General features: G+C 31.7%; 4 protein-coding genes across 6 annotated transcripts; 3 read left to right on the top strand and 1 right to left on the bottom strand.

The window, feature by feature from the left end:
• Positions 1–1416: 1416 nt before the first annotated feature.
• On the top strand, positions 1417–4607 carry LOC105634235 (Pectin lyase-like superfamily protein). Its single transcript, XM_012217069.4, has 7 exons — positions 1417–1747; positions 2345–2476; positions 2721–2891; positions 3012–3056; positions 3353–3560; positions 3769–3959; positions 4067–4607. The coding sequence occupies exons 1-7, from the start codon at positions 1478–1480 to the stop codon at positions 4433–4435; spliced, it is 1386 nt and encodes a 461-aa protein (XP_012072459.1). The 5' UTR covers positions 1417–1477; the 3' UTR covers positions 4436–4607.
• A 331-nt stretch (positions 4608–4938) lies between these two features.
• On the bottom strand, positions 4939–9927 carry PDF1B (peptide deformylase 1B). Of its 3 annotated transcripts, none has more exons than XR_001046862.4 (7): positions 9527–9927; positions 9247–9385; positions 8271–8463; positions 6961–7071; positions 6240–6345; positions 5350–5482; positions 4939–5250 (listed from the first exon to the last, which is right to left on the bottom strand). XR_001046862.4 is itself a non-coding variant. In XM_012217054.4 (7 exons), exons 1-6 carry the CDS (start codon positions 9738–9740, stop codon positions 5384–5386), a joined length of 819 nt encoding a protein of 272 aa, XP_012072444.1. In that variant the 5' UTR covers positions 9741–9917; the 3' UTR covers positions 4939–5250; positions 5350–5383. The 3 variants fall into 3 exon arrangements, 2 of the variants coding, with proteins under 2 accessions (XP_012072444.1, XP_089572861.1); XM_012217054.4 differs by having other exon boundaries at positions 6283–6345; positions 9527–9917; XM_089716735.1 differs by lacking the exon at positions 4939–5250 and having other exon boundaries at positions 5361–5499; positions 6283–6345; positions 9527–9923.
• A 251-nt stretch (positions 9928–10178) lies between these two features.
• On the top strand, positions 10179–15714 carry LOC105634209 (ADP-ribosylation factor 2-B). Its single transcript, XM_012217036.4, is given in 8 exon segments — positions 10179–10356; positions 10534–10701; positions 11297–11367; positions 12222–12341; positions 13410–13528; positions 13890–13933; positions 13936–13971; positions 15500–15714. Coding segments are annotated over 7 exon segments (564 nt in total). The 5' UTR covers positions 10179–10356; positions 10534–10553; the 3' UTR covers positions 15526–15714.
• A 6391-nt stretch (positions 15715–22105) lies between these two features.
• Positions 22106–24891, top strand: LOC105634200 (MYB-like transcription factor EOBII). Its single transcript, XM_012217024.4, has 3 exons — positions 22106–22298; positions 22400–22529; positions 24323–24891. The coding sequence occupies exons 1-3, from the start codon at positions 22163–22165 to the stop codon at positions 24633–24635; spliced, it is 579 nt and encodes a 192-aa protein (XP_012072414.1). The 5' UTR covers positions 22106–22162; the 3' UTR covers positions 24636–24891.
• Positions 24892–26487: the final 1596 nt, after the last annotated feature.

Here is a 26487-nt window from a genome sequence, read left to right as displayed (position 1 = left end):
CCCATTAATTACACCTCTTAATCCTAAATAAATTATGTATAGATCAATCTCGCACTAATAATCAAATTTGTGTTACTCTCAATTTTCATTTTGACGTATTAAATACTTCAAATTATAAAATTGTATAGAATAAACACTTATTAGATGGTTGAAAAATGTAAAAGTTACTGTTCTAAAAGCTATACTAACCACGTGTCAAATCAATATCTTATATATGAAAATCAAAAACCTTAAAGTTCAAACTACCACAAGATTTTTCTTTTCTTTCTTTCTTTCTTTTTTTTTGTTAAATTTCAAGAGTCTTAATCATTTTACAAATTAAAATGGAGCATTATGATACTGTAATTCAATTTGACTTGTTACAGTTCAAACCCAACTGAATTTAATTTAGTTAAAACTCAATTATTTTGCAATTCGAGCTCAAGTAAATAAGAGCAACTCATACGAGATGATATAATTCACAATAATTTACACGTATAGCGGATCCTCACACGAGTCAAGAAAAGGTATCAAATGATTAAACAATGTAATCTAATTTTCTACTTGGGGACATGTGATACGAGATGTTTATTAGACAGATGCATGAGTATTTCAAATGAGAGAGAGTTTAAATTAAAATAAATTAAACTCAGATGGAAAATAATAAAAATCAAATAAATACTGCTTTATTTAAAATTCTCACATGTATTAAGTTAATTATTTTCAATTTTCAGATTTCTTGTGAATTGTGAATAAACTTAAGAAGGTCACGCAAGCAACTAATGTAAGTCAACAGAAAAATTACGAGATGAAATAATCAAATAATGTGTACTGCAGAAAGAAAACATGGGAAAGAACAGGACAATCTAAGAGAAAAATGGCTAAATATATAAATTCACATATCAAACTTTCAACTTTTAACATTATCACACACTAAATTTTGCTAGTAGACCAATTATGTCCCCTCAATTTTCGAATTTTATATATATTATGCCCTTTCCATCATAGAAACAATGATATATTAGGATTTTCATCTTTATTATACAAAGTATGGTTACTATGTGCGTTAATACAATTTTTGAATAATAATTTTTACATTTTTTAATTGTTTAATAAGTTAATCGATCTAATTTTTTACAAGATGACAAGTTCAATAGAATATTTTTTTATAAGTTAATGTGTTTAGTAGATAAAATTTTATAATTTGAATGGCAAAATAAGTCCTTATAAAGTTTAGTATGCCACACAGTTAAATCTGTTGAGTTCAGGGGCATTTTTTATTTGACCAAGAGAAAATTGACAACCTATCTTTGTCTAACTGTGCATCATATGCTTGTATAGTACCGTATTATGAAGTTGGATTATCTATTTTCTCCCCTATAAATACAAGCTCACCAATCTCTATATCGACACATAAACTCTTCTTATCTTCTTCTTCTTCTTCATTAGCCACCTAATTAAAGAAAATAATTATTCTTTTCTCTTTTACGTGATCAAAATGCTCGGTTCCAATCTTGAAAATACTTTTCTAATCACTATCCTCATTGTCTTGTCTCTTTTATCTCCAAGATTTGAACCTTGCCATGCAAGACTACAGGGGAAGTATTGGAGACCAGGCAAAGTTGTCCCAACAACTTCTGTGGTTTTGCAGAAGGAAAAAGGTTTTGGTGGTTTTAGCCACGGCCATGGCAGGAGCTTGTTAAGCTCTGCCACCTTCAATGTATTTGACTATGGTGCTAAAGGTGATGGTCATAGTGACGACACAAAGGTGATGATGATTATTAAGTCATGAAGCTTTCATTATTTTCCCAATCAGTTCATTAGAGTTTATTATTAATTTCAAAACATAAATAGTCATTCAAAGTTCTAATAATTTGCTACTCACATCATCAAATTCAATCTTAGATTTTCTTTATATTATTCTTTTAAAATAATTGAGAAAATTATTACTGTGCACTCAATAGACATGAATATATTTTCGGTAAGGAAATGAAATGTAATGTAATAAAATATAATTAAATTCCACTAACAAACGCAAACTTAGACTGGATTGTATTACTATCTTTTCATATATACTCCATAACATGGTGAGTGCAAACTACAATTCTATCTAATTATGTAACTTCATTTAGCTATCTAATCATAACATAACAAAATAGGCAAGTGAGTGGCACTAAAAGTTATTCTAAAAGTTAAAGATAGCATTTCAGGCAAGTGGTTGTCTTTCACGAAAGACCATACCAATATTATTTTGCCATCTATGAAAAACCAACGGCTGTGTAAGAATACCGGAGGCTGTCATTATTTTCATTGGAGTTGATGTTATATTAATCAAAATGTTATAAATTGGTATTATGTGACGCAGGCATTTGAGGCAGCATGGGCAGCTGCTTGCAAAGTAGAGGCGTCAACGATAATAGTTCCTTCTGGGTCTATTTTCCTTGTACACCCAATTTCTTTCTCAGGTCCTAATTGTGCAGAAAAAATTGTATTTCAGGTAAATTTCCATTAACTCCTGGTTTTATTAGCATCCTTTTCCTTTCCCCTCTTCTTCATATTATTTCAGGTAATCATTGTATTTAAATATAAAAATATCATAAAAATTTTTAATTCCTTAAGAACTAAACAGAATAAATTCTTTCATGAACTGTTGTACTCCCTTCTAATTTTCCTATCCAAACCAGGCTAGACTCTTCTTGAAGGAGTAAAATTACTTAAATTTGTTTGAAAATGTTTTGCAGTTGGACGGCAAGATCATAGCTCCTACTAGTGCTGGAGCATGGGGATCAGGGCTTCTACAATGGATCGAGTTCACAAAACTAAAAGGGATTACAATCAAAGGTAAAGGCATCATTGATGGACAAGGTTCGGTCTGGTGGAATGACCTACCAGATGATAGTCTAGACTCAGAGGTAAATGAAAAAAAAAAAAAAAAAAAGAATTCAAGTATTCAACAAAGCCACTCTTCACATTTCCAGTTCAAATTATGCTAAAACTAACCCATCTATCCTGTCTCGCAAATTATCAAGCAGGTAACCAGTGAGCACAGTGCAAAAATGCCTGGCACCAAGCCAACAGTAAGCACTCAAAGTCTAGGCTCCGTTTGGCATTGAGTTTTCACCTGCTTTTCAATGTTGTATTTTTACTTCTTTATTATTATTATTTTTTTTTTGTAAATTCTTTTGACTGCATTTGAAAAACCATGGATTGAGAAAAACTAGAAAATATGAATTTTCTCAATAATGGTTTGCTATGTCCCGACAAACTACTTTCCCGGAGCAGTTTGTCAAAAACATCTTAAATGCAATGGAACACTTGGATCAAAGTTTTAACGCTAAGAATGTTTTGTTAACGGTTTTCTCTATCTATGCAGGTACTAAGATTCTATGGAAGTACTGGAGTAACTGTCACAGGCATAACAATTCAAAACAGCCCTCAAACTCACCTGAAATTTGACGATTGCACAACTGTTCAGGTTTCTGATTTTACCACTGCATCTCCTGAGGACAGCCCAAACACCGATGGAATTCACCTTCAGAACTCCCGAGATGTGCTCATTTACAGCAGCCATCTTGCCTGTGGTAATTCCAGAAATCAAAATAGAGAACCACTTGTTAATCCATAATGAATCATGTATTCCCACTAGAGCTCTCTAAAATAATCAATAATTACTGAAAGTAACACATAAATCCAGGATCTGAACACATAAATCCAGGATCTGAAGGAAAACCTCAACACATACATCAAAATCAGACAAGTTATTAATTTCATATTTTGCTATATTGTCAGGGGATGACTGTGTGTCTATTCAAACTGGATGCTCAAATGTGTACATACACAATATAAACTGTGGACCGGGACATGGAATTAGCATTGGAGGGTTGGGCAAAGCCAACACTAAAGCGTGTGTTTCAAACGTCACTGTTCGTGATGTTTCGATACAGAACACATTAACTGGTGTCAGGATCAAGACATGGCAGGCATGAATACCATGGAATCCAAATTATCACAACAGTAGCACATAACTATATGAATTTCCCTGCTAGAATGAAACCATCTAAATAGCCCTTTTCTTTACCTACTGCAGGGAGGATCAGGTTCAGTACAAGGAGTCACATTCTCAAACATTCAAGTTTCCGGAGTGCAAATTCCGATAATGATCGACCAATTTTACTGTGATGGCAGCAAATGCCGAAATGAATCTTCTGCTGTGGCTGTGTCAAGCATAAACTATGTGAACATAAAAGGCACATATACAAGAAATCCTGTACACTTTGCATGCAGTGACAACTTGCCATGCACTGGTGTATCATTAGATACCATAGAGCTTAAATCGGTTGGAGAAGACAGCCAACCTTTCTGTTGGAACACATATGGAGAACTGGAAAGTGAAATTGTCCCTCCAATTAACTGCTTGCAGACAGGCAAATCAAAGAAGCAAATAGTTAGCTGCTAAGCCTAGCCTAGGGAACTATATAGCTAGGTATGATATTATTTGTACACCTATACAGATGTTTGTTCAGGGCAATAGCAAAAACTTGTAGTCCTAGGAATCTTTGTCCTAGGCATGCATCAATTTCTCAATTACTTTCCAAAAGAATATAATACATAATATTGTTATTCTCTAATCTAGTTAAACATAAAATCTCACTGTTCTTCATTTAAGCTGAATGTAAAACAAAATGCGATCTTTTAGGCTTACTGTTCCTAAGGTTCAATGATATAAGTATTAATGACAGTAAGCTATAGAGAAATTGAACATGTGAAATCTATAACCAAAATCAGTTTCAGCTGGACATTTAAGGATGGACATTTAAGCATGCACAACAAATGAAGATGAAAAAGGTGAAAGACTGACTAGGAGCATATATTTAATATCAAGGAACCAAGTTTGTCTCAAGTCCAATTTAATAATGTCTTTAATTATGTATCACCATCAGAAAGCAAAAAGAAGAAAAGTAGGAAAAGATAAATGATTCTTTCTTTCAATTTCTCAAAAGAGAGAGAGAGAGAGAGAGAGAGAGAGAGAGAGAGAGATTCGTTCAAGGCAATGAGTGTGCAGGGACAAATGGAGATCCCTACAAACAATACAGCTATTAAGTACACATTAGTCATCAAGCTACATGCAATTATCTATCTTTCCTTTGTAACTTCCTAACAACCATGTAGTGCAACCACCATCTTGTAATGTATGTTTATGTGTTCAACCTGAGCTTCAGCCAGCAAATTCCGAGGCATAATACATGCAGCACCAGCCTCAGTTTGATCTTTCTGCAAATAGGATATTAAAAGAAAGTAAAAAGGCAATATATAACAGACTGGACCAAGGAAATACAAAAATTCAATTACTTAATTTTTTTGAAAATGTACCTGATAAATCTGAACTAGCTCAAGCCTGCAATCATTATTTCCCAAAACCGGCAGCAACCTTCTTTTTTCTGCGTGTTTCAATCCTTTCTGGGCTTGGGAGTCCAGTCTTATCCTCATATTTCTTTTCCAAGGCCTGTCAAAATTAGTTCACTATGAAGCAATATGTTATCCCATTTCATAAAATATCCTGTAGATAAACAAGGTATTTCTTCAGCATAACCAATTTACAAACCAAAACATGCAAAAACATCATTACACAATTTGATTTTGTCTGATCTCATGATAGAAATAAAGTAGTTTGTGTGCACATTTGATAGAAATTGCTGTATCATGCTCAAGCAGCTAGAAGTATAGCTCTCTCGGCCTGAAATGAATGGTTGTTCATATTAAACTCTTTATCAATTGTAGAATGGGTGAGAGGTCTAACTTAGCTCTAAATGGAGTTGTGATTTGCAAGTGTGTAACTCGCACTAAAAGCATCATGAAAGACATTCTTACTTATGCATTTACTAGAAAGCACCTTAATTTCAAAGCCATTTTCTAAGCTTTTCCCTTGGAATCCCTTAACTTATGTGTAACTACAATTTGCTTATTTTATAAACATTGAAATGATCTTGCAGCAGCTCAGGATTTTTGTTCCATTCTTCTAAGATCTAGATGAAGAAAAAGAATGTCCTGATGCTTGATTCACCAATATATACCCCTTTGCAATTACATGTTCTGGCAAGATAATACATCAGAAGCTGGAATGGAAATTAGTTGTTTTAGTTGCTCATTGCTTTTTCTCTTATGGCTACAGTTTCGTACTGCAGAAATATCTGGCAAGTATGTATAAGCCTTCTTGCATAGCAGTATACTAAACATGTTTCCTATCAAGAAAAAGGAGCCACCTTGTGGAATTAGAAGGTGTATCACTGGCTCACTTCTACTCACCTGTAGCTGTGGACGAATATGCTCAAGAACTTCATCAGTCATTCTATCGAAAAACAGAATACCCTGCAAGATAATGAGCTATCTTAGCAAAAAGACTAACAATTGATTTTAACAAACCGTAAAATAAGCCAAGAAATAACATAGATGACTATCTATTGGATGATTAGTTTTGTTACTAATAACACACACGTATTGCGGCTAGGTTTACTCTTAAGCTGTAAAGCTCTATGCTGGACATGATGGTTCTAGAAACATGAACCTTCAATATGCAAAATTGCAACAGGTTTATTATAAACCTTGACAAAAGAATGTGGTATTTGGTACCAGATCAAAATAAAATTATGGGGAAAATGGGGCAAGTATTATACAGTTACACCAAGAGGATGGTACAACTATGAAGTATTTATTTTTGTATGTACATTTATTACTATAAGATTGATGCTGCAAGAAACATTTTCTATCAAATGAAAAGCAAACTGATCCTGCATTTTTGCCTTACCTCATAAATTCTAGCATCTAGCGTAGCCATCTATCTATATGTACATATATGATATCTATAAGATATGTACACTACTGTAGCCACATCCATTTAGCATACATCAACTATCAGCAACAAACTAATAAAGATCACTTGTATCCAATATTTTCTAGTGAATAAAATTTTAGCCATGAGACTACCTGTAAATGATCAAACTCATGCTGAAAAATTCGTGCAGGAAGACCTGACAAGTTGACAGAAAAACTAGCACCATTAATGTCCCTTGCATCAATCTTTATTGATTCTGGTCTCTGCAAGTATAAAATGATATTCTAAATAATTTCAGGATCATAATAAACCAAGCAAATGATAATTTGAGTTGAAGCAAAATTGTGTTTAAGACTATATATTAAGCATATCATGGCTATCTAATCTGTTCATGAAAAATCTTTTTCCATACGGGGCCACAGAGACACTATAGCTTAGTTTGGTACATCTAAAAGGTTTTCTTTTCCAAAAAGCAAACTTCAACATCAAAACTCAAACACACTTGGCTTGATTGAAGAATGAGGGAAAAAGCAACAACTACGACAACATCACAATAATTGCACAAAAATGCTAAATATCAACAAACTCAAATAATACAGCTCAAATTTTAGCATAAAACAAACTGAATTACGAACTATGATAACTAAGGCAAATTACTCTCTGTCTGAGATATTTCTCAATCCAACATTTTATTGAGTAAAAGTGTTGAAATATTAAATAATTTCAAAATCTAAGCAAACTAAACCAGCCTTATTTAGTTCTGTTCGGTCCCGTGAAAATGAAGCAGCTTTGTCAAAAGGTACCATTTGCACTTGAGTTCTAAACTGTGTGAGATCTTTACAACGGGGGCATGTCTATGTCAAATGAACCATAAATGAGATTCAGGTTTAGATGTTCAACATATTGGGTTTAAGCGCACCTTTTCCTACCCATTTTATTAATGGATTGTATCAAGTGGACTTTTCCAAATCCAATTGAGGTGTTGTGCTTAGTCAAAATATACTAATAGTTTCTACACGATTCATTTAATAGTTGAATTTATCATAAAAAGAATACAACAAACAACAACTTAGACTTAATCCAAAACTAGTTGAGGTCAACTATATGAATCATATATTTCCATATCCACTTAAATTAAGCAATTAAAGCAAAGGGTAAAATTCAATAAATTTTGAATTACTTATTGTGAAAAAAATTTTGACAAAAAAATATGAATCATTCACTATGTGTATCATCATTGTCTCTATTATAAATTTATTTTTAAAGAAATTTTATTAAGAATATGAGGATTGGGTTGGATGGGTTTGGTTAGGTTAGGTTACATTTTGTATAAAAGTGATTTAAATATCGGATGGCAGTATTCAAAAATGACTTGGCCATTTCCCGCTGCGTACTTGTTACTTCCAATGGGACTTTAACTTGAAAAGGTATGCTTCAAGGAAAAGAAGACCAGTATCAGTACCTCCACATCAGCATAGATCCCAGGAAAGGATAGGCAACCTTCATTAAAGAGCACAATTTTCTTTGAATATTTGTTAACTCTTGGATTGATGAGAACAATCTCCTCTCCTTCACCACGCTCACCAACTGAATTAAACACCATAAGTCGAACATTAATTCCTACTTGAGGTGCTGAGAGCCCAATACCATCAGTTCTGTTAAAAAAGGAAGCCAACAAGTATTTGTTCACAACCTGTAAGTAGCAAGGACTAATTATAGGCATCTAACAATTAACAAAGTCTGATTAGAGAAACATATAATTTCAATGAAAAAACCAGAATGCACAGTTTTGTTTTACAGCCAGACAGTTGGCATATCATATCAAGCAACGGTTATGAAGGATAAAAACATGACCAAGCAGAACAAAGGAGATGGCGCATATCATATCAAACAAAGCATACTTATATGTAGAAGTGCAAAATGAACAACAGAATCCGATTTCAATCAAATATATTAAGCTACTTTAAGGGAGTTGAAGTTTCTGACTTCCCCAACAAAATACCATTAAAGGTGCCAATGAAAAGCACGGATGACTAAAAGTTTAAAGGGTCATGCTGTTAATAAGAGCAACACTATTTGCGAAACTACGTATCTAATAGTTGGATAGAATTTGCTTTTGGATAAGTATTCTACTGCAAATATGAGACACACATCATCAGTACAAATGCAATTCACAGACAATCTTCTTCACCCATAGCAAGTCTATCTCAAGTTATAGACATATGAACATCCCAGATGGTAATGAAAAAATCGAGGGTGAAAATGTTCATATTCCCCAAATAATGACAATAATTTCTGACTAGAATGTACAACTCTACAATTAAGCTAACTACGGAGCACGCAACAAATTCACAGCTGGCAAGCTAGGATAGCAACTTCTAACACACAAAACCAATTTTTAAAGTACACATTACTATATGGAAATCAAGAAAACGTACTTGTACATTACATCGAACATCTCATCGACCAGCTTCTTCAAATTCTCATCAAACGTATCGATTCTTTTGTTCTTCGCTCTCAATATAGGGTCCGGATACCTGACGATTTCGAGCGGTGCCTCAAAACGAAGATCAGCGGCTAGTAACATTCGAGCAACAACACCACCAGACAAAGTAAAAAAGCAGAAACTCAGAGAACATTCAATTTAGAGAAATCATAAAATTCGGAATTTTCAATTCAAATCAGTTTTTTAGTCTAGAAATTTTGAGGTCTGCTTACGAGTAGCTATTTCGTCTTTTTTGAATGTGAACCCTCGCTTGGCCTGAGAGCGAACCGCCATTAGAGGATTGGTTGAAGAAGTTAATCGACCGGTTGAGGTGAAACGGTTGAACTGGAAAAAGGTCGCGCAGAAACCAGTTTTGCGGTGGAAAAAATGAGAGATAAGTGCTCCCGGTAGCGAGTAGGAGCATAGGCAAGCCGAACGAGCCGCCATGGCAGCAGAACCAAGTTTGTGGCTAAAAACGATAAAACGAGAGCTACAAAAAATAAACCATTTATATTTGAAGCAAGATTAGTCAACTGAGGGAAAAGCAGTTTGCTTTAGATAATGTGTGTCACACAATGTAACTAATGCTAAGATGAATATTGAAGAGATGTGAATGTTGAGGCTGCACACAAAATACGAGTCCAAGACCAAATACATTTACTTTCACCTTGCAAAACTGTTTACGTAAATGATAAAATTTGCATTAGAATGAACAACTTATAAGTAAGGTGTAAGACAGAATCCATTTTCATCCTAATCAATTTTAAGGTATGCCACGTAAGGGCGAATCACTTGATTGAAATTTTGTTAAAAGTTCGGATACTCGATCGCAAAAACTTTCTGTTCAGGTAATAAAATAGAAAATTTTGAATAGTTGTAAGACTAAATTTATAATTAACCCGTCTGACTAAATATAGACCCTTTCTGGCATACAGCTCTCTCTCTCGCTCTCTCTCGGAAAAGGAGCTTTCATTTAGACTAGAAAGGAGAGACTCGCGTCACTTATCAGAGCTAGCGATTGGATCTTATCGCTATTCCCTGATCTTCTTTCATTCTTTACTACGTAATTAGATCTTTAAATTCTTTTTTTTTTTTTTTTATTTTTTAAATTTCGAATACCGATTTGTGATTAAATTTCGGATCGATTTACTGATTTCAATATGTAGCTTTTGATTCTGGAAATGGTTGCTGATTTATTGAATTTTTTTATGTTTGATCTGATTTTTGATTTTCCCTAAAGCTATAGATAGAGAATCAGAGATGGGGCTTTCCTTTGCGAAGCTATTTAGCCGGCTTTTTGCCAAGAAGGAGATGCGAATTTTGATGGTGGGTCTTGATGCTGCTGGTAAGACCACTATTTTGTACAAGCTCAAGCTTGGAGAGATTGTCACCACTATCCCTACCATCGGTGAGCTTCCAATTACTCTTGATATATTAGTTTTGATGGTTTTACGTTGAGTTTTAATCATCTGTTTGGGAGTTTATGCTTATGTTGTCTTTTTATTAATTAACATATGCCGTATATTTTCATATTTCAAAAGCATAGTCTGGATGCTTTTATATTCTTTTGTGTGTTGTTCTGTGATAACTGATAAGGTTATGTTGAAGATTATGTAGTTCAATAATGGAGTTGTAATAATTGCTTATTTTGCCTTGTTGGTGTGAAGTTAAATTTTTATTGGGTTTTGGATATGAAATGACCGCCACTAATTGTACGAAAATGACTACTACAAGTCATTATGGTTGCATTTAATGATAGTGAGAAAGATCAATTGTTATGATTGTACTAGTAGCGAATCAACTTGATGGCTTGCTAGTGATTATGTATTTTTAAGCTGGCAACTAAATATTTTCTCTATCTGACATTTTTTTTCCCCTCCCTATGATGCTTGCAAATTCCATTTGGATGTTTACACATGCATTATACTGATAATTTGTTGTTAAAATGTATTCATGTGAGTTTGTTTGATTTGATATGATTAGTTTTTATTTTCATTTTCCAGGATTTAATGTGGAGACTGTGGAATATAAGAACATCAGCTTCACTGTTTGGGATGTTGGTGGTCAAGACAAGGTATCTGTGTATACTGCATGCACAAGCACAAAAATTAATGTGATACTGGTGTATTTATAAGCTTGTGCATACTGGAATTCCAATTTTCCATTACTATTTCTATTATTACTGAACATGAATACTGGGTTTGTATTTCAGTTGTAAGATACCTAACTAGAGCATTATGCTTTGTCAACTTATGCATGTAGATTTTCAGGATATGAGTTGATATTTTCCGTTTTTTATCTAGTGTGAAAAAGGTTAAATTTGTATTGGAATAGGTAATCTCTTGAAATTTTTGTTTCGTTGTAGTTATTAGCATTTAAAATAGTATCTTACATGGAAGCATCTATGGAGGTATTCAATTAAGCTCTCAAGTCCAAGCTAATTGGGATTGGCTGCACGAGATGTTCTCCTTCATTTTGCAAAAAAGTTTGGCCATAAAGGAAGTAAAATTGGAAGGAACATTGTGTGTAATAATGTTTTTGTGCTTATAAAAAAGTCATCATTTTTGGAGACTTTTGCAATTACAAGAATTGGCCTGATGCCTGATGGTATGATTTAATCAGTAGATGAGATATCATGGAATGTGGGTGTTGTTGTTTGTTCTTGGGGGGTTGGCAAAATTGGAAATTGGATTTATTTTTTCACATGAACATGTAAATGTCTCTTCTTGGAGAATTGCTGGCACTGTTTACATTACATTGTTTGCACTAACATTGAAATAAGATATTGGGGTGTATGTTTAGTTTATTTTGTGTGTGTGTGAGCAACTGTGCATGTGAATCCGTTATTTTTGCTTTATTTGTTATGTTAGGTTTCCTGTTAAATTGATTTTCTTTTGAGTGATGTTATTCTTTTTCGAACAAATACAGATCCGCCCTCTGTGGAGGCATTACTTCCAGAACACTCAGGGTCTTATATTTGTGGTGGATAGTAATGACAGAGATCGAGTTGTTGAGGCAAGGGATGAGTTGCATAGAATGTTGAATGAGGTATCCTACCAAAGTACATCTCCATTTTCTTTTTTGCATAATATGTTCATCTAAGTTCAGTCATATTCTGCCATTGCATGTATTTCCTCAGTCATACTGGTCTTGATGGGCTTGAGTCAAAATTATTACGTTTTGTATTGGATGCATTTTTTCATTTAAGAAAAATGGTACCTTCTGTTAGGTTCAGCGATCATCTGATCCTAACAGGTGATTGTATTTAGGGTTTCAGTGTTTGGGGAAGAAGAAGAAGAAGAAGAAGAAGAAGAGGAGAGAAAGAGAAGGAAAGAGGTAGAGATCAAGAGAAGAGAGAGAAAATTTGATAAATTGATTCGTATCCCAAAAATATTTCCTACATCTTAGTTATTGATTAGGTGGCATATAATTCAGCTCAATTTGCCACTTAACCAAGACAATAGCTATTGACTCAGCAAACATTACAGTGTACTTCACAGTTAGATGCAAATACAATTAACGAAATTGCAATTAAGTCCAATATCAATTAAATTAAGTCCAAAAACCATGATGTGAATTGTACTTATATCCTAAAAGCTTCACACACTTCCATCTTATTTAATGTTGTGTTGCCCAGGTACATATGCTCGTGGTTCTGTTTATTATTGCATTCCTCTTTGCCATTTTCCAAAACTGCTTTTGCATCACCTATTTATTCTGCCTGATCTAGCTCAATGCCATTGGTGTGATGATAGTATTCCAGATTTAAAATGCACGGGTAGGTATGGATTATGATGATAGGTGCTGCTGCATTAGGCAGGGTGGTTGGGGTGGTGAAAATAGGCAGCATAAAAAGCATCATATACAAATGAGAGGAGGGTCTGCAGAACGAACTGTTAGTCTACGTGTATCTATGTTTAATTCCTGGCTTTCTTCTCTTTCACCTGCTTCCTTTTAGTTGCTTTACCAATCTTTTTTTTTTTTTTTTGGCATAAGATCGTATAATACTATATTGCTTAACAAATCAGCATTTTGTGATTCTGTTTACATTAGGATCAACAGATAGAGTTCTTCTGGTCTGAACTACTTTATAATCTGGGGGTATTCTGGTTGCAGGATGAACTGAGAGATGCTGTCTTGCTTGTGTTTGCCAACAAACAAGATCTTCCAAATGCGATGAATGCTGCAGAAATAACTGACAAGCTTGGGCTTCATTCTCTCCGTCAACGCCACTGGTAAATACATTGTTGGATTTTATGTACCCAAGTGCCTGTCAGGTTGTGCCATTTTATCAAAACGCCTTTCAAATTAATAGAGCAGTTATTAAAAGTTGGTAAAATAAGATACAATGTTAACATGCCTGAATAATTACAAAAGAACTTCTAAATTTTCTGTTTTCACTTGTTAAATTGGGACATTCTGAATGTGGAGGTTTTCACAAAGTCCAGACAACTAGAATCAGCCGAACAGCATTTTTGAGCATCATAACTTTGAAAATTCCTGTTAACATTTGGAATGTGACTACATAATGTATTGACAATAGAAAACTAGTGCTTCCACGTTTGCTGATCTGATGCTGTGACTGCTCGATTTCAGGTATATACAGAGCACATGTGCAACATCGGGAGAGGGCCTTTATGAGGGGCTGGAATGGCTGTCCAACAATATTGCGAGCAAGGTGAGTATATTTACTAGTGACAATCGTACAATGCATAAAGTTAAATAAGATATCCGGACAGGTTAATATTGTGAAGTTTATAGAAGAAAACGGCTTGATAATTAATAAAACTTTGAACTCATCGACTTGTTGCAATTGCACCCTAATTTGAACTTTTTGACATGTATACCCTAAATTGCAAACCTGAGAGTAATTGCAAGCTGATGTTGGGGTTAGGATTTTGAATGAAAAATTAAAACTGCGGGTCCTACAACTTAACCCAGGCTTAGCTAAAGACTAAAATGCACAATTGAGGGAAATATAAACAGTTTCCTTGCCCCGTTTCTTCTCTGTATTATCGGTTGAAACCTCAATCCCTTGGATCTGAATGTTCACCTTCTCTCCTCCCTTTACAGTAAATGACTAAGCCGGTTAAGGTGGGTTAACCTGTAAATTGGTGGGTTCGCTTAGTCCTCCATACTGAATTGGGATGTTCTCCGGTCTTATAAATTCTGATTTTCGGACAAAAAACTTAAAATAGTAAGTTTACCATGGAGAGTAAATTATAAGCACATAAAAACAAATCAAGATAAAAAAGTCAAGAAAATCTTGATTTAACAAAATTAAGTGAACAAATTGAATGCTCACCTGTATAGAGTCTTTGCAACATTTACTTCCTTGGAGGTAACAAATTTGCTTTTTGTTCATTGAGTTAAGAATGGCCTAAACATCAAATATGCCATGCTAAAATACCATTGCATATTGATGAAATCTAAAATTCCCACTAAGAAATTTAAAAAAGAAAACAACGTATATAATAATGTGAAATGTAACTTAAAAAAGAAAAAAAATTAATGGGTACTAAGATTAAATAATAAAAATTACCTTATGAGCGACCATTTCTAGATATCATTGTGTTATGAGAAATTACATCCCTTTCAGTCATTTTGTCGAACACTTGGTACATGTAGTTCAAATGGGACATTTTATATACATTTGGATCTAATAATTTGAAATAAAAATAGCAGGGGAAAATTGAAATATGTAATGCGAGCATGGGCTTGTTTGCCGGGATTTAGAGAGTTGTGATTGGAGCATTCCTGGTAAATATGGGACAAAGTCATTTTTCTTTGGATGGTCTTGTGTAAGTTGTGAAGAAACTGTAGAAAAAGCTAAGGATTTGTTGAGCTTTTTTCTATAGAATTCTTGGTGAATAAGGAAAGAGTCTTGGATTGAGCAAAGAACCGAGGAGCAGCTTGCCATCAACCACGGCAATCATGCTTCGACGGAGGTCACAAATATGAGGGCGCAATTGTTATTAACTGAGTTGTGGGGCCCATTATTTTTAATTTTTAACTCGAAATCTTCACCTTAATTTTAGTTTGAGGTGCAATTGTTGTTTAAGTTGCAATTTAGGGTATATATGTCGAAAGTCAGAAGTTTAAGGTTTTATTGATTATTGTGCGGAGGAAAACAAGATGGTAATTAGATTTATGTTGGAATTGTTTAAATTAATGTGGTAACTACCTCTTTTGATTTTTATTTCCAGGCTTGAAACGAACTCAAGGATTCTGATGGTGTTGTAGACTTTTTGAGACCTGCGAGTCTGGAAAGCCAAGCTTCCCTTCTGTTCAGTGACTGTTGTAATAACAGAATGGTTTGTTTAGATCTACTTTACCTGAAGTGTGGGTTTGAGTAATATTTCTTAGCTAGTACATTTATCTCTTCAAACATAATTATAAAAGAACTTGGCACGTTTGGCAATGGCGACTTGAGTTTTGTTTTTTTTTTTTTTTTTTTTTAAAGAAAAAAAAAAATCTATATTCCATTAGGGTGATTATTTTTATGGTGTCTGAGTTTTTTCTAATGTTTTTTTCTTTTGGTTTCTAAACAAAATAAACTTACAATGGAGTGTTTAAATTATTAACAAAGGTGCAACGAGTATTTTTTGGTGGATTAGCCAGAAATTTAAGTTGAATATATTTTACTCGATAAGTGAGGCGCCAAATCATTAAAAAAATTTCAAATTTTACAGTAGTTTTAATTGTTCTTTAAATCAACTTCTTTTGCTAGTACCCTCAATTTTAATTTTAATTACAATATCACTTTTAATAAATAAAATATTATTTTCAATGGACTGTACTCTCTTTTATGTCTTGGTTTTTATAAACTAAAGACATTTTAGTTATGGTTACGTTATTATAAACTAAAGACATTTTAGTTTTGATAACATTGAATATTTTTTAAAACTCAAGTTGGATTAAGAATCGCTGAATAAATTCATCTTTTAATTGTGTAATTTTAATTTTGTGGCAGTCTAAATTGTATGGATGACATATTGTGCATTTGAATTTACATATTCTGATAACATTACACACTTTTTTATACTAACAAACAATAATTTTTAGGATTTTAACTTTTATATGCAAAATATTGATTTGATGCGTAGTTAGCATAATTTTTTAGGATAATAAATTTCACCTTTTTTAATAGATATTTAATTTTATTTACAAGTTAAAGTGTTCAATAAGATGATTTTATAAATTTAAATATTTAATAAAAATTAATTTTATAAATTGAAGTCTTTTGATAAGTCAAAGTAAAAACCGAAAGTATCACAAAATTAAAGTAATAAAATCCAACGATGAAATTGTGTATTTCACCGATTAAGAACAGTAATTGCAAGCTGTGAAAGTGACTGTAGGTGAAATCTTACATATTGACATGCATATATATCGTACATATAATCACTCAAACAGTGAAACAATCAGATCTAAAACTATGTTATGCACTGTATGCTGTGTGCAATCACTCACTAACTAGAGGTCTAATTCTATGTGGAAGTAGAGCAATCTCCAAATCACATGAATATGTTAACTCCATAGATAATCATTCAAGGCTTGTTTGATTTAGCCGTTCATACTAGTTGATAGCGGTGGTTGCTGATAACAAATGAGTTTATGAGTTATAGGAGTTAGTTGATGAATAATGATGTTTGGTAAAAATTTTGTCCGCGGTTGCTATTACAATGCAAAATGAACATTAAAGGTTTATTATTTTTATAAATTATGATGCAAAATATATGCATATTTCTTTATATTTTAAGGTGAATCTATTATTTTTGTTTTAATGTATTATATAAACTAAAAATATATTTTTAATGTAATATTTAATAGAAAATTATTATTTTATATAACTATAAATAAAAGATATTAATTTTAGAAAATAATTTTGCTCGTACTTATTTTTATGAGGTTAATAAAATTTAAAGAAAAATCAGCTAGTACATGATACGAAAAGTTTCAAAACATAGCTATGGAATCTGCACTTAATAAAAACATCTATCAACTATCAACTGTTGATTAAAAAATTTACCAAATACCTACAATTTAATTGTTTAATACTAATCAATTATTAGTTACATGAATAAACTGAACCAACACCGACATAATTTATAATATGAGATTGTCTTGCTAATTCTCATAGTTGAGGACAACCAATCCAAATCTTATCCACAAATTGTATTTCTTCATTAATTTAAAAGTTTGGCATCTAATTAGGACGTTTAATTGTGATCACATGCAAATGGCATTGGACCCAAAAGTTGAGAGCTGCTTTAAGGCATTTCACAGCCCTTACTCTTATAATTGTAATTGGCTCTAACCACTAGTTTCTTTAAGACTTTTCCTAATTTGGGAAAATAAGGCAAAATATGTTTCTTGCTAAGGCAAATTAAGGGACCTCATGGACTTGCTAGTACATAATAAGATTGGGAGCTCAATTTTATCTCTAATGAGAATTGTCTATCTCACGCGCCTCAATGCTTGTGAAAGTCACTTTCTATCAGCTTTAACTGTGAATACAATTGTAAGAAAACACTATATTTTACTTCTTAATTATTTAACCGTTAACATTTCATATCACTTCCGATCATCCGACTTAGCGAGATAGTGAATATATATTTATTATTCAGAATTCAATTCAAACTAAATACTGAGTTTGAATTAATAACTTGTTGAGCTGAATGATTAACAAGTTATATAAAAAATGGATTTCTAAATAATTAAATTTTTTTTTTATATTCGTAAGTCACGATTTTATCTTTTTATTCTATGAATTACATAATTTATTTTCTTGACACCTTAAACGACGGAAAATTATAAAAAATATTTTTCTGCAAATTATTTTACGAAAACAAACGAGCCTAAAACAATTAATTTTATGAAATAAAACCTTAACATGTAATTTTAACTCTAGCAATAGAATAAGCATCCCGATTCACCGACTTTGGATACGGTCCCTCACGCACCCTAGCCAGTTGTGGGCTGAAATCTTGGAAGAGCTTCACTCGATTATGGCCACAACATAGATTTACTATAATTAGTATAAATCCAAGCTAGCTTTAGAATGAAAGGTCAGAATGCAGAAGCTTATAGATTAAGGAAATTAAGGAAGCAACGGGTCTTCCTGTTTTAATTAATTAGATTATGAGTTGTTATAATAAATAGTACTGGCCAGGGTTATTTTTGTTAGGAATTAGTCTTTTTAGTTGAGATTTATTAGAGTTTTAGTCTAAGCCAAGTATTCCTAATTAATCCCATTTGCCAGCTTGGCCCTTTCTGTTGTACTCCATCATAATAATTTTTGCTTGGATCGGAGAGCTATACATACCTAATTTCTACTTTCAGCTTATATCTAATCATGTGACAACCATTTGATTATTATTAATTATGTTGAAAATTTTATTTTTAATTAAAATAATAAATATTATTTATGCATTTATAATCTTTAATCATGCATGTACAAATTCTCAGTATAAATAAATATATAAATATCTTTTTATTGAAAAGAAAAGGAATAAGACAGTAATAAGGAGTATATAGTAATTCTAAATATATGAATTAACAGTTTAATGATGATTTATTTGATGGATATGAATTTTCTTCTTCCTCTTCTTTTTCCTATTTCACTTCATGATTGAGGGGTGAGCACATGACAACATTAGGTTTAACTGAATTGGACTGAAGATTGAATGTATGTATATGGTAATCGAAACTGTTTCGAAAAATTCAAAAATGGTTTTGGTTATTCAAACTAAATTACCTATTTTGGATGAAAAATTCAAAAATGGTTTTGGTTATTCAAACTAAATTACCTATTTTGGATGTAAAAAATTAATTCGGTTAAGTATGTATAAAATCAAACTAAAATGAAAAACCGAATAATTATTATTAATCAAACCGATGAGTGATCGAATTCTAAAAAAGATGATTGGACCAAACTGAAATTCAACCATTTGATATCATTTTCGAATTAAACTCTAATGTTGCTCACCCTAGTCATAAAAGAAATAGAATCTAAAATTTTAAAATTTCACTTAGTAAAATTGTGGATAATTTAATTTTTTCTTTTTAATTTCACCTTCTAATTTTTATTTTTTTTTTTTTTTGACTTCTGACAATTGACGGAGTGAGCGGGAGCCTTCGGTGGCCGTAATGAGTTTTTTTTTTTTTTTAAATTATCTTATAATATATTATTTTTTTATTTTATCTTTTAAAATAATAATTTTTTCAACTTTACTCCCTTTAAATCTTTTTAACTATCTTTAATCATGAATTAAATCTTATTCATATTTTCTTTTAAATGAAAAAAAAATAGGAAGAATCCCGAGTGTTGATATTGTTTTTATCAACAAAAGAGAATTAAATTTATTATTAAAAAAAAATAAAATTGCACGTAGGAAAAACTCGCGTCTTCGACCCAAGCCATAAGACTTTTCTCTATTAGCCCAAAACACCTATAACTTGAGCATGAGAAGCAAGCAATACCAAAACCATAAAACAAATTATAACTAAAAGTTTAAAAAAACTTTAGCTACTTTTTATGAGAAGGGAAAACAGATTTGCGAAGAAATAATGCAAACTGTTATTTTTCTTCCTTCCTTTTAAAAATTTGCATGAGTGCATCAAAGAAGTACCAATCGCTAAGAGAAATAAAAAAGAATGGAAATTTAGCTTTAACTAACTCGAAACTTCTAATTTTAATTTTGTCCAGCAACTGATAATCTTCTAACCATGTTTGCGAATCCTGAGTGTTGTTAATCCAGCATTGTACACACAACGTGTATTTAGCTCCAAAATTTTTACTTTCTTTTCTTTTCTTTTTATCATGGTTTGAGGGGGAAACATGAGAAATTTTGATGTCTTGTCTTTTTGGGTTGATATGGTTTAAAAACTTCGTGGTTATATTTATATATATATATATATATATATTAAGAACTAATCCATTTTCAGAAAATTGATTGAAATTGAGTTGGAGGCTAATATGATAGAATTGAAAGACATGCTAAAAGTTGATATTATTTTAAGTAATTAAGCCATAAATTTTGACTTAATTGTTCTAATTTATTACAATATTAAAAATAGTAAAAGGCATGAGAAAGAAAAGATACAAAAATTTGAATGTTAAACTTGGAACATTTTTTTTTATCAGCCAACGAAGAAGTGGATTATATTAATGATAGGAAATGAAGCAGATTAGGGAAATTAAGTTGAACTAATCTAACTGATTAATGTCAAGCCAATAGCCTTTTCTCCGCACATCCCAACCTAATGTTCTCCAATAACCTACAACATAAGAGCACCTGAAGCGCCCCCCCCCCCCCCCCCCAAAAAAAAAATCGCACAATTAAAAGATAAGTATCCGCTGATAGTTAATTTGTATTATATAATATTTAAACTTTATTAACTTTATAAAAATAATTACTAGAAATATTATATATATATATACATACATTATACATCGTGATATATAAATATAATTATACCATAAACAGTTATTTTACATTTTAACAGCGACTACTAATAATTTTTAGTTCAAATCAAACTACATATATTAGTTAATTAATTTTGAAGCACATCAAAACAATTATCAAATTATCAAATTCAAATTATTAAGTGGAAAACAAAAGTTCATATGAAATCAAATTACAAATGTTTAAGTATGGACAAATCCAAATAATTAAGATAAACCAAAAATCTTATACGCATACATCTAAACGGGCTTGTATAAGTTACTTCCTTTCCCGCTTCTAGCTTCGTCTCCATGTGGAGGGACTCCTAATGCATCTCTGTTGACCAAATTATGATCGGCACTTGAACATTGACCAAAGATTTTGAAAGTGTTTATGTACTCAGCAACAACCCTTGAATTATATATTTGATGAGAAGAATAAGATAATTTGAAACGAAAAGACAATTTTATGGAATAAAAATATATAAATATAAACCAAAAAAAACAATTTTTATAATATATAGTATTTTGTTTAGACGTGCATATATGTTATACGTAGGAGTCAATTTTGTGTTTACGTTCTATTGGCTATTGGATATTATTCCAACCAAATAATGTGGCCATGCATGCAATTACATGTATTCTTACTCATGCATGCATGTGCACTGTTATTAACAACATAGTTAGGTCAAAAGTTCACTTTGTAAGAATTTGATTAACAGGTAGATTGGACTCGCACTTTAAAACATCTAATGTACTTGGTGTTTTATTTCTATCGGACATAGGCACCTTTTAAACAGACTAAAAAATGGAACTGAAACATTGTAGAGAGCCATTTTTATTCTTTTAAATATTTTTAAATTAAAAATTTTAAAACCGTTAATTTATTTCTACACGAGTCACCTATGGAAACAATAATTTTTTAATAACAATATTAATGTTAATGATTTAACTAATGATGTAAAAGAAAAAAATTAAATTTTTTTATTTTATCCCGATAACTTCCTGATATAACTAGACAGTCTTATTTGTTTATTTATAGTGAATTGTCCCTCGATTTAGAGTACTCGGTTTGAATTCTTGTCTTGCAGATTGGATATCCAATCTCCATAAAAAAAAAAAGATAACAAATTAGAAAAAACTATTTTAGATAATTGTTTATTTATTTGAATTTTCTTAATAAATTACTTTAGTAGTTTTTAATGCAATCAGTACGTGAGTATGTCATATTTAGTTATTATATCCTGTGTCTGTATCGTACCGTGTCCTGTATCTGAGTCTATGTAAGTTTAACATCAATGAGAAACAAAACTTAAAAATATCTATCCTTAGATTGCCTCTATAAAAGCCACAGCTACCCTAATACCTCATTATTTTCACACACCTTCTTTCTCTCTCTCTCTCTCCAAAAACAACAAAAATGGAGAAAAAACCATGCAACTCTCAAGATGCTGAAGTTAGAAAGGGTCCATGGACTATGGAAGAAGACTTGATCTTGATCAACTACATAGCCAACCATGGTGAAGGCGTATGGAACTCCCTTGCTAAAGCTGCTGGTAACAATCTATATATATGTATCTCCCTTTTTTTTTTTTTTTTTTTTTTTTTTTTCATTCATAAACAAAACCCTAATAACGAAACTCTCCTTTTTCTTTAGGTCTGAAACGTACTGGAAAGAGTTGCAGACTCCGATGGCTGAATTATCTTCGCCCTGACGTTCGACGAGGAAACATAACTTCAGAAGAACAGCTTTTGATCATGGAACTGCATGCTAAGTGGGGAAATAGGTATATATATAGATATATATGTCATAGATGATTATTTTGAAAATATGTTTATAATATATATATTGTTTGGAAGCTAAAGTATATAACGTAGAATAGTTCTTAAAAAGAAACTCAAATCTTTGGTTTCTATATATATAATATAGCTCTTAAGCCCATTAACGAGTAACTCTTGAGAGAGAGGCGTGGGATTTAAGCACATGGGGCTTTAAAGAACTTAAGGCTAGAAAAATTTGTCCTGGAAAAATGGTTGTTCTTGAATTTTTCATGGCTGTAACGAAGCCACTGGTATTTTTATCCTTTATTTGGGTTTTTCGAATATTATATAAATTGAGTATTATATATTTTTTTCTATTTTATGAATTTATGATACTAAAAGAAATGTTTTTTTTCCTTAAAAAGGTGTTTCTTGTTTCCTTTTTATCCTCTACTTCAATTTTAGATGTTATACTATGGAGCTAGAACACATCACTGCCAATGGACCTATCCTCCATGTAGTACATATATATGGCCAATGATCAAGATCAAATTGGTTCAACAGGAATGTATTATTATTACTATTAAAAAGAAGGATTTCTTTTTTACAAGAACTTTTGATTTTGTACATATATATAATTAAATTTTCTATTCCAAATTGATAAATTATTAGCAACAATAGAATTTTCTTGATTAAAATGATGGAAAGATGTGTACTACTGGGGGCTAGATTGATGGATCCCCTCCAAGGTACACATTTTTTAAATTTATTTATTTGTTCTTGATTTATTTTCTTTATTATTTATGTGTTGATCTTCATCAAAAAAATATATAAAAAATGTAATTAAGTAGTTAAACTGACCTCTTTTTTCCTTGTAAAGTTTTGGAAGGGACTAAAAATAAACTAGAAACCTAACATTTCAGGTAAGTTATTTTCTTTTATTTTATTTAAAGAAAAATATAACATTACAGCTAGTTTTTGGTATTCAGGCACGTTGTGAAATGTGAATGCAGGCAAAATGAAATTGGCAATAAGAAGTTTCCATTTTAAGCTGAACCCATTTAAATAGGTCACATGTTAGCTATTCATTTCAGAAGAAAGAGAAGATCTTTTGCTTTGGTTGAAATGGACATTAACCATATGTTCTGGCCCCTTTAAGACAATCTCCATATTGTGATCAACATGGTCTTGGGTTCTCAAGTTAAAATACTCACGTGTCTTTTTTATTTCTTGGCCAGATTTTCTTTGTCGTTTAGTTTGACTAATACTTTAACTTTTGTAATGTAAGAGGTCAAGCTCGAATTCTTTCTACCTAAAAGACTTAGAGATATTCATGTGAAAAAATTATTACATACATAAAAGACTTAGATGAATTACATGAGCCACTCAAATTTTAAATTTTAAAATTTAAATTTCAATTTCTGCTTCGCTTTATTACAAGGACATTTTGAATAGAGTTGTCTATACTTTGATTTCTAGCCAAGGAACATGTACTGAGATAAAGCCACCATTTTAACTAAAATAGCTTAACATTTCTTAGGTTGCCAGTCACTCCAGAGAAATAGAATGTTTTTCACAATTTCTTTCACGAACACCTTTTTTCTTTTTTGAATAATTCCAAATGAAAACTATTATCCCTTTTTTACGTACTACTGGCTTGTCAATATACGTCATATAGCCAAATATATTCAATTTCTTCAATATTATTATTATTTTTCAAGTTCTAATTTGTAGTTATTTGATTATGTTATTCTAATTAGTGATAATTTTTATTTCCTTTAATTAATTAATTTCACTAATTAATATAATTAAATTCCAGGTGGTCGAAAATCGCGAAGCATCTTCCAGGAAGGACTGATAATGAAATAAAGAACTATTGGAGGACAAGAATCCAGAAACACATAAAGCAAGCAGAAGCATTTGCAGGTCAGAATACAAATTCAGAGATAAATGAACATGCAACAAGTTCAAGCAGCAGTCAATTTTCATCAGGAATGATGGAGACTTACTCTGCTCCATCTTACCAAGGAACTATGGAGGCTTTTACAGGACCAACTTTGGCTCCTGAATCCACTGAAACTTACTGGACCATGGAGGATCTCTGGTCCATGCAGTTACTCAATGATGATTAAATAAATATTTTTAATAATATTAAATGAGCTCATGCTTTCTATCTATATACAAAACCCTAGCTACCCCCCCCCTCTCTCTCTCTCTCTCTCTCTCTGTTTCTTTCTCTCTTTTGGATCAGTATAATTAGGTTTGTATGGTTGGGACATGCAGTGGTAGCATATTCTCTCTATGTATAAAAGTTACCTTACATTGGCTTATTTTTGCCTTGGCTTGTAAAAGGATCTTTATTATATATATACACACACACTTTCTATATCCACATAAATTTGTTACACATAAATATAGTTAATGAATTATAATTATATATATATATATATATATATATAGATAAGAATCTTAATTATAAGTAAAAAGAAAATTTTTTTATTGTAACATGTCAGCTCACAATATTATAAAACAATAAGAATAAGCTCAAGTCCTACTGGATGAAAATATATATAAAAACTCGAAATCAATATATATGAAGTTTTATTGGACAAATTACTATATGATTTAGGCAATTCTTCCTTAACATAAAAATGCTCTTACATATAAGGTATACATTAGGTTGTGTTTTTTTTTTCCTTCTCTTTAGCCGGGCAAAGTAGGATTTGAAGTCAGATGGGGCAAAAGTTTTTGAACATGCAAGTTAGCGGGGCAATTGCCCACTCTCGTGGCAAGATAGCTTTGCTCCTGCTCTTTAGCATCGTTACACACTATTAATAAATATTTAAACTCATTATTAGGTTTTTAATTCAATTTTTTCTTCTATAGAGTGTCTATGTCCTAACATATTTGTTAATATCATCTATATCCTCCTTTTTCTTTCTTTCTTTTTTTTTTTTTTTTTTTTTTTTTTTTTTTAAGAAAAAGCTCGTGGAGATAATGCTTATATGTATAAAGCCATGCCATGCCATGATCAATCACACTAAAACCGAACTCAACTTATAAGAAATAAACACGTAGCAAGTCTATCATAGCCGTTCTTAGCATATTTCCACTTGGCTTTTGATTATATATCCAAATTTGTGCATGGCCATGCAAAATTGAAGCCCGACCTTAGCCTAACTCTTGCAATGCCCGCAAGGAAGTCTTCACATGCAAATTCCCCATACACTTATCCAACATTCTATATAATATATATCCCCAACCCACTTTTATTTTTCTTTAATTTATCATTTCTAAAACCAAATACCCCATTCATTATAATTAATTTAGTATGAAATGGGTATTTCGATATAATTATTTTTTAATACCTCTATTTAATTTATTTTCCGTATTCGAAATAAGATCCAATTATTACCTATAAACTTATTCATAATAACTCAACGCTACATAAGAATAAATTTATCAGTAATAAATGAAAAAATTTTCCTTATATAAAGATGAAGAAGTATTAATCCAACCGTTCGGTTTCTTTAACTATAATTGATTATCTTCGCGACTTGAGGTTTAATAACTAAACAAAAGAAATTATTTGTTAAAATGGGATTAATTATTTTGGGCATGCATGTGTAGTTTGGAATATTATGAAAAAGAGTAAGAGAGAACGGGACACAAAAGTTAGGTAAAAGTTGATGAGAATGGAGTAAGGGCATTTAGCGTACCAAACGCTTAACTTTTGCAGCCGACTGTTATTCAAATGAAGGGTTTGGAAGACAGCCCGAAGGCCCATTTCCTCGGACTTTGCTCTGTCTTAATTTAGTAAAAAGATAACAGAGGACGTCTCCAAATGGTGGACATTTCGTTATCCATATTATGAAAAATATATATTTATTTAATTAATTGTTGCCATTTACCTAAGCTAAAGTTTTTTAGCCGCACATTTATTTTGTCACATGTTTTATATGCAAAATTCTTTCATGTGGAAGA

The sequence above is a fragment of the Jatropha curcas genome, chromosome 11 (assembly GCF_041381405.1).
Source record: "Jatropha curcas cultivar XTBG-Jc1 chromosome 11, XTBG_Jcur_1.0, whole genome shotgun sequence".
Taxonomy (NCBI): Eukaryota; Viridiplantae; Streptophyta; class Magnoliopsida; order Malpighiales; family Euphorbiaceae; genus Jatropha; species Jatropha curcas.
Note: the sequence above shows the minus strand (reverse complement) of the source record. Positions and strands in the feature narration are given on the sequence as shown.

Coding starts and splice junctions, on each gene's coding strand:
- LOC105634235 (XM_012217069.4), top strand. CDS start 1,478: ATGCTCGGTTCCAATCTTGAAAATACTTTTCTAATCACTATCCTCATT. Junction 2,892..3,011: donor ATGATAGTCTAGACTCAGAG/GTAAATGAAAAA, acceptor ATTATCAAGCAG/GTAACCAGTGAGCACAGTGC. Junction 3,960..4,066: donor TCAGGATCAAGACATGGCAG/GCATGAATACCA, acceptor TACCTACTGCAG/GGAGGATCAGGTTCAGTACA.
- PDF1B (XM_012217054.4), bottom strand. CDS start 9,740: ATGGCGGCTCGTTCGGCTTGCCTATGCTCCTACTCGCTACCGGGAGCA. Junction 8,464..9,246: donor ATGTTCGATGTAATGTACAA/GTACGTTTTCTT, acceptor CTTTTTTAACAG/AACTGATGGTATTGGGCTCT. Junction 5,483..6,282: donor ATATTCGTCCACAGCTACAG/GTGAGTAGAAGT, acceptor TAATTTTGACAG/GCCTTGGAAAAGAAATATGA.
- LOC105634200 (XM_012217024.4), top strand. CDS start 22,163: ATGGAGAAAAAACCATGCAACTCTCAAGATGCTGAAGTTAGAAAGGGT. Junction 22,299..22,399: donor CTCCCTTGCTAAAGCTGCTG/GTAACAATCTAT, acceptor CTTTTTCTTTAG/GTCTGAAACGTACTGGAAAG. Junction 22,530..24,322: donor CATGCTAAGTGGGGAAATAG/GTATATATATAG, acceptor ATTAAATTCCAG/GTGGTCGAAAATCGCGAAGC.